Raw genomic sequence first — 21,343 nt, forward strand, 5'->3', positions numbered from 1 at the left:
AAATTCTTCAAAAAGCACAAGATATGCACGCACAGAAAACTGAACCAAACCAGAGAGAAAAAGGAGGCAAAACCGACCAAACAAAAAAGGCCCTGGGCTGATAACTAACAACCACTCCCTAGGAGGCACAGTCACGAGTGGACACAGCACAGCAGGACTGATCTCACTTTCATGGAGCCATAAACTGTATCATCTAAGAGTTTAGGCAAATTGCACGCTCTGAAACAAGGATTACAGAAATACAGCCAACTCCTGACAACATAAAATAAAGAAAATTTCCCTTATGTATTAATATAGTAAGTCCTCACTTATCATTGATGGTTCTGCAACTTTATGCAAAACAATATATAACAAAACCAATTTTATCATAGACAATGAGATTAACAAAAGTTAATTCCCTACGGCATCTCATCAGTGTTGTTAACAAAACATTATTCGAGGGCCTGCTGTACTATATGTATTTCCTCAGTTGTTCTCCTCACTCATTCTCCTCAGGCAACCAAATACAGCTTTCAGCTTGGTGTTTCCTAATCCACTGGTCTGGCTTCTAGCAGTAAGACAGGAACCCTCCTCACAGTCGGAAGTGTGGTAATTCCTTCCAACTACTACATTTCCAAACGGTCATCCAGACACATCTGGGTGGAAAGCTCTAGAGTGAATGATCTGGCTTACTATGCCATCTGTATTACTGTCCTAATGATAGGACAGTAATAACCCTTGAACACTATGTGCCAGGCACAGGCATCCTATATGGGCATGAAATGAAATCTAACCCACACTTTCACTTACTCCTGCCATTAAAAAAAATCAAATCTACTATATGTTAGGATTACGAAGGCTTAATATTTACAGAGAATGTAATAAATGACCTTGGAACAGTACAGAACTCTCTACCCATCCCAATTTTCATTTGTAGTTACTGATTTAACAGCTATCTTAAAGGCAGAATGGCCTGAATATCAGGATATCTATCTCACAGATTTTTATTTGTTCCTCTAGTAAAGCTCACGGCATAGAAATTATTTTCCAATGATGAAAACATGCCCACCTACACCATAATGTTAAGAAGGATTTAAGACTTGTCAATTATATCTATATTTTCACATATTCCCATGTAGGATGCACTTCCACTTTCATGGAGCATTTCCTTTAACTGTAACAACCTTGCAGAAATGATCAGTGTACAGAAAGACAGCAGCACAGATGAAGTTATAAAATCTACTCAATCTGTCTGAGCATAGACCATAATACGCTTGCAATCACCCCTGAGGAGCAAGCACTTCAAGGTCATGGTGCTCAGACGGAATGTACTGCTTCCATGGGACTCAGATCAGACAGGAGTTCTGAAAAAAAAAAAAAAGGCTACCGTGCAATTTTTAATGACTCACTTTCCCCAAATACTGACTATAAAATAGAAGCCAGTAACTGGAATGATATTTTATGTACTATAACCTTCTCTTAAGAATCACCAGTACTTAACATATTTTTCACTAACTTTCCTTATTGCAAGTAATTTTACTCAGACCTAAGTACCAACACAGAAGAAAAATAATTTGCCTGCAGTAACAGACGAGTCCAAGTCAGGAGGCAGGAACTGAATTTAGATTTCTCAACCTAAACTACTGTTGGAAACGGTTCTCGGGGGACTTTTGTTTCTAAAATAACAACAAAGACGTGGGAGGGAAAGAAAATCTCCCATTGACCTCCTTTCCTAGGGCCCAAAGAGCTACAAATAAGAGCAAAACAGAGATGATTGTAATAGCAAAGAGGATTTCGAAAAGCAGAGAGGATAAGCAAAGTGCTGCAAAGGAAGAAGGGAAATGTGCTGAGCCTGACCTAAAACTCCCCAGGGTCTGCATACACCGGTAAGAGCTCTGAAGATCTCTGAAGATCATCAGCATTCTGCCTTTTCCTTTCAAAGCATGGCTTACAAGTTTGTTAACTCTGTGTATGGAAGGAGGACAGTTTGGGGATTAGTCTATTATGTTTAGGATTACAATTAAAAGGGGTGCTGAAATAGTTCCTTTTTAATAACATTTAAAAAAAACTTTTACTATAATATTTTACTTGGCTCTAATTTATGTCAAGAGTGCTTCAAAGCAAAGGGCCAGGGCCCTTCATTTCTTTTAGGGATAAGGAGGAGTCTAACTACACAACTGAACAAACGACCGCCACCCTTGCCCGGCCTTTGACAGCGACTTTAACTCGGCCTTCACTGAACACCTTCAACTCTCATCCCAGGAACCTCAAACACCAAAGTGAATGTAACAGCATCTAGTGTCACCTTCTAGTTTTGAACAATATTGAGAACTGTAGTCTTCCTTTGTTGTTCTCTTTTGTATTACCACAAACTTATCAGCTACAAGAGAGACATTAGCCTCAACTCTTCTGGAAAACAGCATTGAGCGATTTGGACTCTAGAAAACATATTCATAAGGAGGCAGACTCAGCAACAAGAAAACTTCTTAAAAAGCTTATTTAACAAAAGCTTTTGACTAAGCAGAGTTCCCATCTCCTGACGTTCAACTTGACTTTTGAACAGAAGGCAATAAACTGTTGAGAAATAAACTTGATGGTGCAGATTCTTAAAACAAAACAAAAAACCTGGGCACAATGAAAAAGTAACCCACAAAATCATCCATTTTCTAGGGTTTACTAAGTGTGGTCCCTACCAGCAGCATCTGCAACACCTGGAAGCAGGCTGTACCCCAGACCCACTGACCTCAACCTGCTCTTCAACAAGCTCACCCACAAGACTCAAACATGGACTGCAATCTGAGAAGCTCTGCTTTGTGAACTGCCTGTCTCCTCCCTCATGTCTAAAACTGGCTTCAGAATAATTATCTGGAGGGACTATAATGTTTCTAAGTAAAAATAATCATTAAGGCTTTAAATATACTTAAAATTTTTAAAATTTATTTTTAGACTGAAGAGAAGGGAGGGAGAAAGAGAGGGAGAGAAACATCAGCGTGTGGTTGCCTCTCACACACCCCCAACTGGGGACCCACCCTGCAACCCAGGCATGTGCCCTGACTGGGAATCGAAACAGCGACCCTTTGGTTCGAAGGACGGCACTCAATCCACTGAGCCATACCAGCTAGGGCTAAATACACATTTTTGATGAAATTAAAAATAAAACTGCACTTGGGAGTTAAATAAGTTACATAAAGTGCACCAGTGTTAAAGCATTCTAGCTGATGGAAGCACCACTGCAAAGATAATGCTTAATTAACACCTATCAGCAATACCAATGCCTTTCATTCACATGGCACTTTATGCTGGAAAACTTGATTCTTTTCTTTGGATCTTTTAAGAACCTCCCAAGGCAGAGGCCCACAACAACACATGCCTCAGGTATGATTCTACTTTAGGACTTAAGATTATGAGGAGATACTGGTAAAGAAAACACTTTTAATTAAAAAGAAGGCTTGCTCTCATCTGTCATGAATGTTTACTACATCATTAGTTCCTGTAATATGGTCCTTACCATGTTACAAGATGGTTACTGAATAAATGCCCTATCTCCATCACAAAAAAATGGGAGGAGGCTGGAAATCTGATATCCCATAATGATAGGGAGGGTTAATGGAAGGAAGAAACCCAGTGTCAAAGGTGGGAGCATCTACTGAAGAATACCCTAGGAAAACAGTGCGATGGTCAAGTTTTTGATTCTACATTTTAACAGTATTGGATGTTCCATGGGCTTGAATCCAAACTACCACTTGCACAAGGCAAGTACAAGTGGACAAACACACCCTTACTGACTACAAAACTTCCTATCCCCATGCTAAACCTTCTTCTGAAACTTACAAGTAATTCCTCAAACAAAAAATTCATACAAAAATATAGTCTAATCTTTTGTTGTCCTCAAGTAATACAATGACATTAAGCCACCATGTCACTACTGATTGAATTCGACCATGTTAAGAGAAATTATCTGTAACACAGTAAGGAATTTAGAGAAATTCGCAATTTTAAGTAATTACGGACATATCTATTGTTCTGCGGTTTACATCTGGTGTCCACGCTTATGAGAATGCCACACAGAGGTTACACCTGGAGAAAGGGCAGTCCTGACACTGTTCTCCTATACACAGGCTAGTGTGCCTAGGACAGAACAACAAAGATAAAGGATAGCCAGGAGCTTCTCAGGCAACACACCTTGATTTAAAATGACAGTAGTCATTTCTAAGTAGCATGATGGACATGAGGCTGTGGGGAAAAATGTGCAGGACAACATGCTCACATAGGACCTTATGCACAGACTAAACAATATCGCCCACACAAGGGAGACCAAACTCACGTGAGGGGAACAGCATTTGCTTTTGATTGTCTTCTGCTTTTCAGGGCCCGAAGTCTATCCCCTTGTGTCACTCCATTGACTTCGTCGTCGTCACTGTACTGTGCAAGTAGAAGAATACCGAGCTAACGATTTAAGTTGCCGTTATCAATGCAGTAAAACACAGCATCGACATTTATCCACAGAACACATGCGAATGTACACTTCAACTTTCGGATGAACTCTAAAATATTTTGTTGCTTTCAGAATAAAGCTACAGGTCACATTTTGAGACAACTGAACACGTTAACTTTCAGACTTGGAACCCAATAGCACTCTTGTTATAAAATGTACAGACAGTAAAGAGATATAATGGGTTTTCAACATTGAAAACATTCTTTTTTTTTAAATTTCACCATCTACTTACCACCACCTAATAGTATAGCTACCCCCTGAACTCTTGGTCCCTAAAGTTCTCCATTTGAGAATGATTGGTTCCCTAAATCAGCTGTCATGAAATAGGAAAAGGTGTTAGGAAGGGAGGGGGTGTCACTAGGTCTATCGAAAGAGCTTACTTCACATACCTCTCCTGCCAGTGACTAGTGAACAAAAAAGAACTTCAGTTTAACAGGCATATAAACTTGTTCTAACTATTTTGAGTAAAAGTTCCAAGAGAGGCTATAAGTATAAAAAAATGTGTGACAATAATCCCTCAAAATGTGCTTTATTACTTTTATCTCCAGTTTCCTTCATGCCCTACAGCATTCTCAACAGCATTTAAAGCAATGACAACAGAGTAATGGGGATGGTGCAATTACCAGTTCAGGTTCTTGCTTGTCTTGATTCTCGACACCATTGATTGAAATGTCATCAACAGCCAAGAGGAGTTTTGAGACAGCTGCTTTATGTTTTCCATTCTCCTGACCCCTTAACTTTTGACGAAAATAGTCACCTTCCAACCAGAGGCTTGGCTGTTTCCTGTTAGAGCATTTAAATAACATCAAAATACACCTTGCCAGAAAGATACAAACACCTTTCTCCTACTAGACTATCTGTTGTTACTAGAGGCTAAGAAAAACCATTTTCCAACCATTTTCCAGACCCAAGCGTTCTCTGAGGAATTACAAAAGCTCTCCACCTACTCACATCACCAAAAATTGTTGCTGAGGCCCGATCACTGAGCCAGGCCTACAGATCCTGATCCAAGCGATGGTCTCGGCCGCAGTCATCCTGTAATGCTTCATGATGTAGCAGGCTATCAGAGTACCCGTTCGCCCAAGGCCAGCTAGGAAAAGAAACAATCCAGTGAGACCTGGTCTTGTGTCCTCCAGAATTATGTTGGAGGGGTAGAATTTTTTCAAAAGGCTTACCATGATCCTGCTTACCTTACCAGTGGTTCTCAAATTTGGATGCACACTGCAATCACTTGTAGAATTAAAAAAAAAAATGGTCTCACCTCCAGAATTCTGATTTAATTGGTATGCAATGCAGCCTGGACAGAGAGAGTTCTAAAATCCCCCAGATGATTCTAGGCATTGCCAAGACTGAAAGTCACCTTATAAGTGACGATTTCCAGTTAAATGCAGTGTTTTCTACTCTGGGTTTACTGTTAATGGTAAAATCATGTTTCCAAAAACATAGGCTTAAAATCTTGCAAAACTTTCCCTTCATCCAACAGTTTTTTTCTACTCTACTTTTCTACTCATCTTCACACCCAGTTTTTGTTTTCACTCTATTCCTGCTACCTTCCTTTGCTCTCACCTAAACTACTATCATTACTTCCTGTGTTGCTCATTTTATGTGTCAACCTGGCAGGTGTATTAGAGTGGATTTTTGAGTAAATATATTACCACCCATGTGGGTGGGCCTCATTTAACCTGATGAAGGTCTAAACAGAACAAAAAGACCCCCCAAACCAGAAAGAATTCTCCAGCAGATGGCCGTCAGACTTCAGTGGCACCACTGGCTCTTTTGGGTCTGCACCCTGCCATCCCACACTGCCCATTTTGTACTCACCAGCCTTCATATTTGTGAGTCAATTCCTTATAATATTGTTCTATATATAATACACATCCTATTGGTTCTGTTTCTCTGGAAAACCCTCACCAATATAGATTTTGGTACCATAACTGTAACAATACATAAAAATGCACAAGTGGCTTTGGAATTGGAATCGTAAAAGCTGCAAGAGTTTTAAGGCTCGTGTAAGAAAAAAACCCTAGATTGCTCTGAAGAAACTGTTGGCAGGAATACGGATGTTAAGCACTGATTCTGCAGCAGACACAGGCAGAACTGAAGGACATATTATTGGAAACTAGAAGAAGGTGATCTCTGTTAGAAAGCGGCAAAAAAGCCTGGCTGAATTGCGTACTTGTGCTTGGTGGAAAACAGTTTGTGAGAGATGACCTTGGACATTTAGCAAAGGAGGTCTGTAAGCAAAGTGCTGAAGGTGCAGCCTGGATTATTCTTACTGACACAGTAAAATATGAGATGAGATGAACTGAAGAGGAGATTTTTAACCAAAAAGGAATCAGAAACTAAACATTTTAAAAATTCTAGGCCTATCCATGTTGCAAAAGGTAAGGAAGCATGTTCTGAAGACAATACGAAGGGTATGATTGAACAAGTGATTCAATAAAGATATTACCCATGGATTTAAAAATGACCAGAAGCCAAAAACAGTGATGGGATTGCCCCACCAGATGTGGTCAGTTTGGACTAAAAAGGGACAACCACAGGATAAAATAAAGGAGGGCTTTCAGATTTCCGGGTGAAAGGACTAGATGAGAGATCTCTGGCTACAAACATGTCTCATCCTTCAAGAAAACGGATGCATGACCCTGCAAGTGACACAGAGACTGGCATAGGCCATGCTGCCACAAGCACATGCGCCTGGAGCACAGCTGTGTCTAATCCTCGGTTTCCTGGGATGAGGCTGCCCGTGGTTTCAGTGGACCAGGCTACCTTGGTCTGTGACTCAGGGACAAGGCCACTGCCTGGGGCCAAGGAGATGGCACTGCCTCCCCTGCAGGCCTGCAGAACAGATAATGGAGCCAAAGGGCAAATTCTTGATCCTGAAGATTTCATGGCATTTACCTTGCTAGGCTGGACTTGCTCGGGACCTGACACCGCTTCCTTGTTTCTAACTCTTCCCATTTGAAGTGGGAGTGTATATCCTCTGCCTGTCCTACCACTGTATTTTGGAAGTGCATAGTTTGTCTGCTTTCACAGTTTCAAAGCTGGAGAGGAATTCTGCCTCAGGACTCACTGTACCTGAAGTGTCTGTCACCCGTATCTGGTTTAGATGACATGTAGATGGACTTTCAACTTGGAACTGATGCTGGAGTGGGTTAAGAATTTGGGGGCTGTTGGGATGGAGTTAAAAAAAAGTACGGGGTGGGGCAAAAGTAGGTTTGGAGTTATGAGTACATGAAATAGAGTTTATTTTTGTAATATTATTCATTCGTTATTGTATTACTTTCCATATGACAACTGCAAACTATTTTTGCTCTACCCGGTATTTCACATGTGAGGACATGAATACTGGGTGGCCAGAGAACAGAATGTTATGGACCGAATGATATGTCCCCAAACCCGTATGTTGAAGTCCTGTCTCCCAACATGAGTCTCTCTGGAAAAAGGACTTCATGAAGGTAATTAAAGTTGAATAACATCATGGAGGGCACTTAACCCAATAAAATTAGTGTTCTTACAAGAAGAGGAAAAGACAGGGATGAGTGTACCCAGAAGACAAAAAGAAGGTGGCTGTCAACAAGCCAGGAAGAGGCTCTCCAGGAACCAACCCCATCAGCACTTCGTTCTTGGATTTCTGGCCTACAAAGCTCTGAGAAAATTCATTTCTGTTGTTTGAAACACACAGTCTGTGGTCTTCTGCTTTGTACCCCAAGCAAATACACTTCCTAATGAAACTCACTGTTCACTTGGTAACCCAGTCTTCACACTGTCATCAGTTTTCTTCCCAAAACAAGTATCTAATGCCAGTCAAACTGCAACCTAGCTATACGCCCTAGCTAATGGAATCGAACCTGAAACATGTGGACGCTCCAACTAACTGAGCCCCTTGGCTAGGACGAGTCTCTTTTATTTTTTTAGGCCATTCTTCCAATATCACCTTCTGATTAGAGTTTACAGCTTAAGTAACAGTAATATTAGTCTTTATAATTGTCCAATGTATTTACTTACCAGAGATCTTTATTTTCTCATAAAGCTTCGAGTGACTAGCTACTATCCTTTCATTCAGCCTTTAGCATTTCTTGTAGGGCAGGCCCAGTGGTAGTAAATTCCCTCACCTTTCAGTTATCTGGGAATGTCTTTTAACCCCACTTTTTAGGAAAAGTTTAGCCAGGTGCATAATTTGTGGTTGACACTTTTTTTATTCAACACTTTGAATATATCAATTAACTGCCTTTTGACCTCTAAGGTTTCCAGTGGCAAATCTACTGACAATCTTCCTTGAGTCCCTTTGTATGTAACAAGTTGATCATCTCTTACTGCTTTCAAGGTTATCTTTTGTCTCTGACTTCAGATTGATTGATTATAATGCATCTGGGTGTGGGTCTCCCAGTTTATCCTGCTTGGAGTTCACCAAGTTACATAGATGTTCACATTCATGTCTTTCCTCAAATTTGGGAACTTTCAGCAATTATTTCTTCAAATAAACTTTCTGCTCCTTCTTCTCACTTTGCTCTTTGGGACTCCCACAATCCACAGATTGGTCCTCTTCATGATATTCAAGGTACCTTTCCACTTTCCAATCTTTTTTCTTTCAATTCTTCAGACTTGATCATTTCAATTGTTGTATCATCAAGTTTGCTGATTCTTTCTTCTGCCTGCTTATGTCTGCTTCTGAATCTCACTGGTGAATTTTTCCTTTGAGTCACCATACATTTCAGTTTCAGAGTTTCTTTTTGTTTCCTTTTAGTTTACTATCACTATGTTGATATTTCCATTTTGTTCTTCATTGTTCTCTTGATTTGTTCACATTTTCTTTTAGTTCTTTGAGCACCCTGAAGACAGCTGTTTTACCATCTTTGTCTAGTAAATGCACCATTTGGTTTTTCTCAGGGACAGTTTCTGTTCATTCATTTTTTTCCCCCTTTGAATGAGTTATATTTTCCTATTTCTTTGAGTATCTTGTGATTTCTTTTTTGGAGAAAGCCGGACACTTAAATCTTATAATGCAGCAATTTCAAGGGAGTGTACCCCAAGAATTTTTAGAACATAAAATAGACCTGACTATTTAGTCAGGGACACTGACCTTTCTTCCCTTGGATCGTCAAAAAAAAAAAAAAAAAAAAAAAAAAGAGGGGGGTGGGGAGAGAGAGACACACACACAACAGCCCCAACACAGCAATAGCTGTCTGGTATGAATGAATCAAAATTATACCTATTTTTGGTCAGATCAGCAAAAAATATATATTGTTTTGATGTGCCACAGAATTTTAGTAGTTTATGTAAGCCATGAGATGAAAAAGGTTGAAAACTGTTATAATGTCTTAACTCTACAGATTAGATTTTAGCTATTCCCCAGATTTGCTGGGTTTTTGTTCCTAAGTTGGATTTTTCTTAACACAGGGAAAATATATTCCTTGTCTTTAGAATCAACTATCTAAGAAGAGAAGCAAAGTTAAATAAATCTTCATGCATTCTTATAATGTATTAAATGCTGGGCACTGTTCTAGTGGCTAAAAACAGCAATTTGTTAAAACATAAACTCCACAAAGACTAGCTCTTAAAATCTGCTTTGTTCATCAACATATCTTAGAACCTACCAAACAGTAGGCATTGAATAGCTACTAGATGAATAAATGAATACACTCCAATGTGATAAGCTTTCATAGTTACCTGTAAACAAATGCAATGTAATTTACTATACTTTTCATATGAAATTAGGGTTTTAAAAGCATTCTTTGTATGTACAGCTTTTTTATGTCAATCACACCACAATAAGGAGGTTTTAAGAAAAAAAGTAATTTACAATAGATAAAAAAGACACTCTGTAAAAACAAAGGCATCATGTGTCCTGGCATATAATCTAAACGAGTATGGTGTTTCTACACATATATACACACGTCCACCATTCTTTTTCTCCTTAATACTCACCCGAGAATATGTTTATTGATTTTAGACAGACAGGGAGAAGGAGAGAGGGAGAGAGGTTGGGGGAGGAGAGAGAGAAACATTGATCGGTTGCTTCCCTTACATGTCCCAACTGGGGATCGAACCAAAACCTAGCTACGTACCCTGACCAGAAATTGAACCCACAACCTTTTGGTGTATGAGACGATGTTTCAATCAACTGAGCCATCTGGCTAGAGCTGTCCACCATTCTTTAACCAATCCTAGAAACATACCTTTACAATGTACTGCAATGGCACCCTCGGCACTTTCACAAATATCCAGAAATTCTTTGACAATCGCATCAGTAGGGGTGCTGCCATCCGCAAAGAATAGATCATAGTGATCGAAACCAGCATTTGTAAAGTGTTTGGCATTATACATCCTTTTATTCAGACGAATAATGGTAGTAACGCTGTGATTCTTGAAATAGGGAATGTAAGACTCTGGAGAATGTTGGTGATAACCTACACAAAGAAATTACCAAATATTCTAAAATGCAGAAAGGAAATAATGGATAACAACGTCACCTGTAATTGTGTGGAAATAGTGTCTAGACTGGGGATTGGATACCAATTTGATTATAACTGTAAAAAGATAAGTTAAAAAAGTTAAAATCCAGGCAGAATAATGTACTGAAGTGATCATGTACACTTAAATAATTAAGACCATCGAGCTTAATTTAACTCTTAGGCCTTTTGGAAGGGAAGGGAGGGACACAGGATGGATACTTTCAATAATAAAACTAGACTGATCCCATATTTTTGCATACCACTTTCAAGTCTGGTTCTTGAATGAGGTCCACAGAAGGCAATAAATCGGCCTGGTATTATCCAATTTAAATCTCCATTTTCTGCTTTCTGCAAAGGGAAGACCAGCACAAATCATTTTTATTCTTACTCTTCTTTCCACATCTCTTCTCAATTCAGAGTATCTGCAGAACTTCAAATCCACTTGCTGTAGTATGAAAGCTGTCTATAAATAACCATGAGACAGGAAACTAAAATTTAGCCTGCTATGAATATTTCCAGGGAAAAGTTAGTTCACTTCTCCTGGTCCTAATCATTGTCTTCTACAAGTGTTTCTTTGCTGGGATACTTGGTCTTTGGAAAACAGAGCCAACTGTTGCTGTCCCAAATATACCTATGTGCTTTGGTTATTTTATCCAAGTAAATTCTCATACAGCTGCTGCTAATTAATAAAAATCAAACTTTTCCATGACCTGGAAACTTCCTCCAATATAAGCAATCTTAACTCAAAGGAGAAAAAATTATCTAATTACACTCCTGGCCTCTGAATATTTACTTTCCATTTGTAGAAAGACATCTTTCCATCTTGCTAGCCATTTAATAAGATGGTCACAGAAAAATTTTCACTAAACCACCAGGAAATTTGAAATTATAAATATACTGAGATCACAGTAGGTGTCTAGAAAATAAACTGAAATTTAAAACACTTTACTTCCTCTTATTAAGTCCTTTGGGTTAAACTACCATAACAATTATTATAAGATAAATACAGTTCAAATTAAACAATAGAAATAGTTACACAAAGACTTGAGCAGGAAGTAGGAGGCTCTTGATAGTCAAGAAGAAGAGAGCTAATGATGAAAATAAGATCAATTAGCTTTGCAAATGTAGTATGCACATGTGTACCTGAAAACAAGCAGGAAATAAACCAAGGGCTGCTTGGTCTCAGACCAGGCAGGTAACCAAAATCAATTTACTTCCTTGTCATGGAAAACTGGTGAGCCCCTGGTCCATGCTAAAATGTCTAAGAGGGAATGAGGATACGTGTTGCCAGGTGTTCTGATTGTGGAAGTGAAACCAGAAACCTGAAGTTTTAAACAAGAAACCTGGAGTTAGCCTTCATTGAAATTGCAGGTGCACCCTGAATTCTGAGACATTAACACGGGGGTGGGGGGGGGGAATGGGCACCATGGAATCAATGAAACACTAATACAAAATTTCTAAATACACTGTGGAGACTAAATACCAGTCTGTGAGCTACCCATGTCTGCAGCCCCCTAAACACTGCCCTGTGTTTCAATGCAATTTCCCTGCAAGTAAATAACACTTGTGGGTGATGCTGCTACTTCTTCCCACACTGAAATTTCTGCATTAGTGAGAGAGAAGCACAGGGTAGTGTGGGCATCACTCCTTAGTAACACAGAGGCACCACCGTGCAACTCCTGAAGGGACATGAAGTGGTGTTTTTAGCAGTTTTGCCTACATAAAAAAAGAAAGTATATTTTATTTTAAATATTTAATTTCATAAGGACAAGCACAAAAAATGGTGTTAATAATTAAGTATCAGCCAATATGGTGATTAAATACATACTGTACTTTGGAAATGTATCGCTATTACAGGAAAGTAAAGGCAGGGTGATAGGGTGTGCCCTAGTGAGTCACAGAATATGGTTGACCTTTCTGGTGCATCACAGTAATGATTAATTATAACTATTAACCCTACTCATCAATAAAATAGTTCAGTTATGCCTAAGAGTTTAAAATAGAAATTAACTATGAAAGAACAGAATCATGAGGATTCAAGACACTGCTGCATAACGTGCTGCCTGTGAAATCCCTCTAGTGTTAGTGAGGATGTCCGCTCAAGAAAACCACAGTAAGATAAAAAGGTAAGATTCCACGAGCATTCTTGGCCACACAAGACCTTTAGCATAAGCATCTAATTCATTATCTATTTGAAGGGTGGAATAAATGGTAGAATCAAATTACCTTTCTTAAAAAACAAAACAAACAAAAATAAATAACCACTGTGTGAAAAAGTATCAAGGACATCTGTGGTTTTCCCTGCCTACACTCTCTTCTTTATTGGTTTGTGTGGCTTGGTAGGGTGACCCCAACACCCTAGCTCCTGGGATGACCAGTGTATTCTACACCCATCTACTCGCCTGTCTCCCATCCCTGCTAGAAACATGCCTACTTGAGTGTGAGTCATGTATCTAAGCCAGGCCAATGAGAGGATTTCGTGGATCTTCCACTGGAGCCATGAACACTGTTTTCTGGTGAGTTTGCCGAACAAGTGACTCAAAGTCGCTGGTAGTTATCTTCTGCATCACTGAGGGCTGACCTGGGGACAAGGCTAGCTTTAGCCCAGCGTCTGGTAAGTGTGTGAGTACCTAATCTGGTCATGTGTAATAGTATACCTGATCCTGGCCTTTTTACTAATGGAAATCAATAAATCTTCCCTTGTATTTAAGCCATATGTTTACTTCCTGTAATTTGCAATCAGAAGTGTCCTGACTTCATACAAATGGTTATGATAAAAACATTTTCCAGCAGTTAATTAGATGACTAGTTTATTCATGTCATCAGAGTTTATGCTAAGGGGTTTACAAACATTATCTCATTTAAGCACTACATGAAAAGTCATCAATACTAAAACGATGTGAACTAAACATGAAAGGAAAGAGCCCAGGAGCACACTCATTCACAGGGGAAGGCTGTATCAGACGCAGACTTCCCCACTGACAAAGGGGACTGCAATAAGAAGATAAAGACTGGATTTTTTTTTTTACTCTATGCACATCTAAATTGTTCAATATTTTTAAAAACAACCACACTTCTATAAGTAAAACAAACAAAAGAATTAAAAACAATATCCTTGAAAACTTACTTCATAGTATTCATATTCATCAAGGTTGAAAGAGTTGAAGTTAAAGAAGCCATACTGCATTGCCTAAAATCCAAAGGAAAGCTTTTAAGAACAAAGATGCAAGTAAGGAAACAATTTCCCACCCAATTTCCTAACATTAGGAGGCACCCCTGAAAGAGCATTATAATATTCAGATTACATTTCATGAATAGTTTTCAAAAGAGGTGAGATAGACATATCTTTTAAAGGTGTCCATTATCTGGAAAATTAGTCATAACAACATTTCTTTTAATAAAAGTTGGTGTTTTATTTTCCTTCGCAATCATCCTAGCTGTGTAGAGCTAAATAATCAAGGCTTCAAAGTAATCCCACTAATTTGCTAGATCAACACCACTCAGGCTTCAAATATAATGCACAAACTCAATGGCCTCTCAACAGGTAATAGGGAAAAGAGAAGATTAGTTTATCCTAGACAATAATCCCACAAAGTTCATAAATCTTTTCACTTTCAAATTCTTCTTAGATTAAAAGATTAATAATGTTCCCTCTACTAAAGACAGCCCAGAAATCAACACTAAAATTCAAAAATTTGAGAAATTTCTTCTTTCAATAAGAAGAAAACATGTAAGTTTTCTCTTCCAAGCTGCAGTGAGCACAGCATGCTAAGTAGAATAAGCAGAGGATCTACTTCTGAAACAAGGATGAGCTGGTGGCCTCTGAGTATTCTCTGAGCCAGACAGTAAGTTATAGCTGTCAGGCAACAAAGTAACCATTATTAACTGCTGTCACTGCAATAAACAGAAAAACAAAAGAAAAAATAGGTAATCTTGGCTCAAAAGCGGTGAATTATAAACCCAGTTTTTAAAACTTACTGAAATACAAATGTAAAACATGAAGGTTACAATACCAAACAAAAAGACCTCATTTTATGAAATGTAGTTATTTAAATTCTAATTCCAAGACCAAATTCATGATGAATTTCATTTCCTTGAATTTAAAATACTCAATACATGCCATGATATTTGGACTAGAGATGTTCCCTACAATAAAATAGTTTGTAGGAAGTTTCTATTCTCCTTTGAATTTCATAAAATCCTATTAGAAATGTCACTAAAATGAAGACATAATTATATTTATAAATGTTTCAGGTATGCAATATTCTAAACCAGCCACAAGTTAATGTATAAATTAAAAATCAGAAGCTACTGACTCCTCAATAAAATTAAATATAGTGTGAAAAGAGCAATCTTTGACCTATAGTTCCTAATTACATCTGCTTAAAAACAACAACAACAGAGGTACACCATGAATTAGCACTAGAAACAGCTATACACTGTTACAGTAGACTACATCCCAGGCCCTTCAAGTCCAAGTCGTTCTGCTCTTCTTTTAAAGGTGGTGGGAGTTGAGGGAAGGGAGCCCTAAGGTCAGGACCATATGCCGGCTGACATTAGCAGTTTCCTGGGGTCCATCTGACAAGGATTGTAACTGTAATCAGAAGGGATCATTTACACCTGGTGTCACTCACTGGCTGGCACCCACCGCCTGCCTGAACTGAGGGCCTGATGGAGCTGCCTCACTGCCTGTGGCAACCACCCTGGGCTGCTCCACACACGGTACAGGCACTGGACTTAAACCCAAAAGGATTAAATTCCATACCTTGATGCCTGACAAAAGAAAAAATAAGATATACTAATCAATCCCTGAATCTGTATACTAATTAGTCCTCATGCTTTAATCCACAAAATTCTTAGACAGCCACCATGTTTCAGTACACAAGAAAGCAAAACTGGGTTCCTTTCACCTCTAAAAATACAAATCAAATAAAAACTTGAGATATTGTTGAAGGCTTATTGATCCATGGGGTGCTGATTTAGAATTCTAGTTTCTTGTTCTGCCCGGAAACCCAAAATATTTACCCAAGGGAGTGTTATAAACAAAGTCTGCTGTGTTTCATAACTCCAGGGGACCCTGTTCATTTGGAATGTCATATAAAGGGTATTCCCTGTAGTCAAAGAAAGCAAGCTGCCCTGGTTATAAAACACAGGCATTACTTTAAAACAGCTGTGAGCCCTGGCTGGTGTGGCTCAGTTGGCTGGGCATTGTGCCGCAAACCAAAAGGTCACCAGTTCCATTCTTGGTCAGGGGTCCTGCATGAGTTGCGGGCTAGGTCCCCAGCTAAGGGTGTGCAAGAACAACCCATCAATGTTTCCCTTGCACATCAATGTTTCTGTCCCTCTCTTTCTTCCTCCCTCCCTCTCTCTATATATGTGAATAAATAAAATCTTTAAAATAATAACAAAATAAAATAGCTTTGGGCTCTGATTGAGGCGGGCATAAATAAATAAATAAATAAATAAATAAATAGCTAGCTTTGACAAAGCAGTAGTGACCTACTTAGTTTTATATAAAACCTACTAACAAGTTAATGGGCTTTTCAAATTCTGTTGAATTAGAAATTAAAGGCTTGAAGACACAAAAAGAAGTGTTTGACAGTACGTGATAAAAATATAAATAGGATTGGTGGGAATCAGACCCATAAATACATAAATCAAAGAGAACCTGGACATCAGTAATCTATTGCCTTTCTGTGTTTCTCTGAAATCACAACACACTCAAAATCAATTCTGGATTGAGAACCTAATTATACTTGTTTGTCCCCTATTACTCAAGTGGCTTTTCCAACTCACGCAGGGCAGCTTTCAGATTCAGAATAAACTGTTTTCCAGTGTGGTGTCGTTCTAAGTTGGTAGGTATATGGGATACCCTTGACATGCACATCTTGGAAAACCTCTGGGGAAGAAGGCCCGTCTGCCTTGAACTGTACTTCAGTTCCCCAACACATCAGGGGCTGCACCCTGCCAGTCACTCACCTTCTTCACAGCATGGAAACAGTCGAGAAGTGTAATGAAGAAATTGCAGCTCCCATAGGCAGCATCTCTGAAATCCCAAAAGTATAGAAATACATAACTTGGTTAATTTTCCACAGTACACTGACCTCAAAACAAAGCTGACTAGAAGTTAAAAATCAAACATGTACTCAGAGCAAGTCTAGGAAAAAAGAAAAAAATTCCTGCTGTCTGTTTTTTACATAAAACGTAAGCATTGTTATAAATTTGACTGCCATTTCTACCTACTCCAGTAGATATTTTTTATAGATGTCAATCAATAATAACCACTTGGAATTGTAAATGAGCTCTCTGGATCACTTTTGGCTTTGATGGCGAACTTCAAGAGTTACTAATCAATAATGTGAACCCCTGTCCCAAAAAGGCAAGGCATCTGAATTTTTCTTCACACTGGAACAAAAATCATATCAAACTGTTACCAGGAAAGACTGCTTTTTGATCCTGTGCACAGATACATATATCTGTGTGTATGTGGTTGTGTATACCTCCATTCAAGCAAGAAAAAAAAAAGTACTATTTCAAATACTATGTGCAAGCTAAAAGGTATTTTTCTCCTCTCATTATGCTTTTGCAATTTTTAACAGTTTAACTTGGATAACTTCTTTTTGATTCCTTAAGGACAACAGTACCGATAAAACCACAGGAAATAAGGCATTAACAACCCTTAGTGGAATCACTCTACTCTTGGAAAGCGCTTGAGTTAGTTTGCAGATAGCTCTGCCCAACACTGATCAATAACCTTACTACACATCTCTTAGTATCAGTGAAAAATAAGGCCTTTTCCACTCCCACCTGCTTCTCCTTTTTGACTACCTTGAGCCATTACAAAGTGAAAGTTTTTGGAATTAAATAAGATAAAAATTAGTATCATTATGCTCATTATACTCCTTCTAGACATACTGAGCAATTGCACCTATCTGAATGGTCATTATTTGCCCCTAGGAACAGGACAGCTATTGGAGCTAACAACTGCATGCCCTGGTTGGGTTTTCATATTATAATCTTAGCTGAAAATTTTTAATTCCTATAGAATAACAATAAAATATTTAAAAAAGAGAAATGATGATGAAAAAAATAAAATTATACACTTGAATCCTATGCAATTTTATTGACCAATGTAATACCAATAAATGCAATAAAAATATTTTTTTAAGTTCCAAATAAAAAACATTTTATTTCTTGCACAAACCTTAAGAATGGAGATGATGACAGCAACATGAAACTAAAAATGAGGAAAAGTAAGGGCACCATCTCAGCTCAAACAGTTTTAGATGTTCCTGCCTGAAATGGTTAGAATTACTGAGGTGTCATGTATGTTGGCCTTCATGCAGCTTGCACATGAGGTCTTACCACATGTCATTTTTGCTTTGTAAGCTTCTGAATTAGAATGCTACTGCTCTGAAAGCTGGGAAAGATCTCTATATTATCAATAGCTTGTTGACAATATTTAGGAACGAGAAAAACAACATGACCTGCAGCAGTGATTCTGAGTGGGGTCCCTGGACCAGCAACATCAGCATCAACCCAGCTGTGAGAAACACTAGTTCTCGGGCTCCACCCCAGACCTGCTGAGTCAGAAGCTCTGGGAGTGGGGCCCGGTCACTTTTGTTCTAGCAGATGATGGTTACATATGTTCAGTTTAAGAACCACTGGCCTATAACATGAACATAAATACTTGTTTCATAAAATAAAGAACAATTTTAGAAAGAGAAGCTAAGTTAAGAAAATGAAGTTCTTTAAGAGTAATCAAAATCAAAATTATCAGTGGAAATAAGCTGAACTCTCAAGTTACATCCCAATGTTTTTACCATCTCTCCTCAGCTAGCTAGGATTATCTTCTTAAACAACTGACAATTCTTTTCCAATCAGGTTAAGGCATGTTGATTTAATCTTTGTGTGAACTTAACACATGCATTCAATGCATATTTTTGGAGAACTGTGAGCCAAACCCTGCACTAGTCAATAATGATCACACAAACTTTAACCTGGGCTTGGCTTATAGTTCTGCCTCATATGTCACACTATCTGAATAGACAGCAAAAATCTTCCTTTACTCGCTCATGTTTATTTCATTAACACCTCCTTCCTCCTATCCAAGCAATCAGGCCTCTTCCAAACAGCAGAATAGCAACTATAACTTTGGCAGTAAGCCTTTGCAGGAAGAGGGGCCTTGGCACTAGGATCATTTAACAAACTGAGAAAATAGGATGAGAATCAGTCAAGGAGGTTTGCTTAGAAACTGCAAAACGGTGACAAATAACAGTTTTTAAGAATAACAGCTTTCACATGAGACTGTATTCAAAGTAGCCCAGAAATGCAAATAACCCATTACCCATCAAAATGACAATGGGCAAATAAATTGAGACATATTCATAGAATGGAATGCTACAAAAGTAATTAAAAGAAAAAGTACTGATACCTGCCACAACATGGATAAACTTCACAGTTGGTGTTTAAAAAGCTGGATTCCAACTCTTCAAAATGCATACCGTATGATTCTGTTTATGTAACATGCAAAGGCAAGAAAAACTAACTGATGGTGGTAGGGGTCCTAGCTTGAGGGGCGTTACTGACTGTAAAGTTAAAGGAGGTGTAGGGAATCTGCAGGGCACTGACAATGCTCTGTACCTTGACTGGATGGTAGTTGCATATGTACAAGTGAAAGTTTACTGGGTTATATACGTAAGATTAGTGATTTAAAAATTGTATGTAAGTTATACATCTAAAAAAGAAAAATATGAGTGTAAAACAAATGCTAATGAAGGACCAGGCACCATGCCAAGTGTTTTATATGTAGGATGTTACTTAATAATCCTAACAACCCCATTAGGGAGAAACAGCTGTCATTCCCATGGACAGACAAGGAGACCAAGGCTCACATTTGTAAAAAAACACAGATATATTATTACCAGCAGGGCTGAGTGTCGCCCTCCCATCTGTTAAATGTCAATAGCCAAGCTACTGGCAACTATGCAACACCACCTCTAAAAAGATGAGAGCAGAGACCAGCCCCGCCAAAAAAAATAAAAAAATTTTAAAAAATCAACTAAGAAGCAAGAGTAAGCTAGGTATGTCAAAGAATGGAACTATATCCTCTTATAACAATAATCCTAATGTATCAAAAGAAAATATTGAACTGTATTTTATACTATTTTTTCATTTAGACAAGCAGAGAAACAGCTAAATAGTTCATTAAGAAATCATACACTGTACACAATAACATTGTAATAACTATATATGGTGCCAGGTAGGTAATCGATATATTGGGGGAACCACTTTTAAAGAATGTGACTGTCTAACCACTGTGCTATACAACTAAAACTAATATAAAATATTGAAATTAAACTGTAATTGAAAATAATTTTAAAAAAGAAATCATACATTGATGTAAACTCAGTGGCTGAAGAATTATACCTACATTGAATTAGATATTGCTGTGGAGCATAAAAGTTACTGACTGTAAATGAATACTCTCCTTGCACAATCCCTTGTTGACATACTTTGTTAGCAGTTATATTTATCAATTTGAAGTGGCAAGGACAAGAGGCTATTATAATGCAATTTCTTTTCCAAATATTATCAGGCTTTATTTAATCAGTAAGATCTATAGAATAATAAAATAGGGTGAAGCACTAAAGTTTTTAAGGTGTTATAGACTGATACTTTTATAAAATATAAAATACAACAATGTTGTACTATTACATAAACAAGATAATGCAATAATCTTATCTTTGAAAATAAAAATGAATTACTAGAAAAGTGGAAATAAAAAAAACAAAGTATAAGCCCAAGTTCTTCTATTACTTGATTCCACAGACATGAACACACTCTATTAAATTACTATAAAAGTCTCTAAACCTTTACTCTCAATTCCTGTACTTTTCCCATCACAGGCTAGTAAGAAAAGTCCACAGTCTAGCCCAATTTCACAGGCCCCACACTGAGAAACAACGATTTAGATAAATCAAATGTCTCGCCCCCGTGACTAGAGATTCAAATTTCGTAATCCTGAACTGTTTCTAGCTAAGTTCTGTTTATTAGTTACTCCTGAGACTAGAAGCAACCAACCTGCATTTTAAACACAGGGACAGCAGCAAGCAATATTTATTCTATTTTTGGCCCCCATATTTAAATGAACATACAACTTCTTTTACATCAACAGTGTTTCTTGGATCCTCACTTGGGTTAGGTGAAACATGAGCTTATTCATATTTCAGAACATCGTTATAAACTTGAAAAATGGCACTATTATAAAGAATTAGCAATATAAAGGTTAAAGAGCCCTGGCTGGTGTGGCTCAGTGGATTGAGTGCTGGCCTGTGAACCAAAGGGTCGCCGGTTCGATCGTCAGTCAGGGCACATGCCTGGGTTGTGGGCCAGGTTCCCAGTGGGGGGCACA

At 38.2% G+C, this 21,343-nt stretch overlaps 1 protein-coding gene across 13 annotated transcripts in view; it reads right to left on the minus strand.

The window, feature by feature from the left end:
* CDC14B (cell division cycle 14B) overlaps positions 1-21,343 on the minus strand; it is a 91,019-nt gene that overhangs the window by 13,655 nt on the left and 56,021 nt on the right. For all 13 annotated transcript variants that reach the window (XM_036021495.1, XM_036021499.1, XM_036021502.1 and 10 more), the window contains 7 exons: positions 16,909-16,975; positions 14,057-14,119; positions 11,190-11,277; positions 10,654-10,884; positions 5,426-5,564; positions 5,098-5,257; positions 4,304-4,401 (listed from right to left, as the gene is read on the minus strand). In XM_036021495.1, the coding sequence (XP_035877388.1) occupies positions 4,304-4,401; positions 5,098-5,257; positions 5,426-5,564; positions 10,654-10,884; positions 11,190-11,277; positions 14,057-14,119; positions 16,909-16,975 (846 nt within the window). The remainder of the gene's footprint in view (positions 1-4,303; positions 4,402-5,097; positions 5,258-5,425; positions 5,565-10,653; positions 10,885-11,189; positions 11,278-14,056; positions 14,120-16,908; positions 16,976-21,343) is intronic.

The sequence above is a fragment of the Phyllostomus discolor genome, chromosome 3 (assembly GCF_004126475.2).
Source record: "Phyllostomus discolor isolate MPI-MPIP mPhyDis1 chromosome 3, mPhyDis1.pri.v3, whole genome shotgun sequence".
In the NCBI taxonomy this organism is placed as follows: Eukaryota; Metazoa; Chordata; class Mammalia; order Chiroptera; family Phyllostomidae; genus Phyllostomus; species Phyllostomus discolor.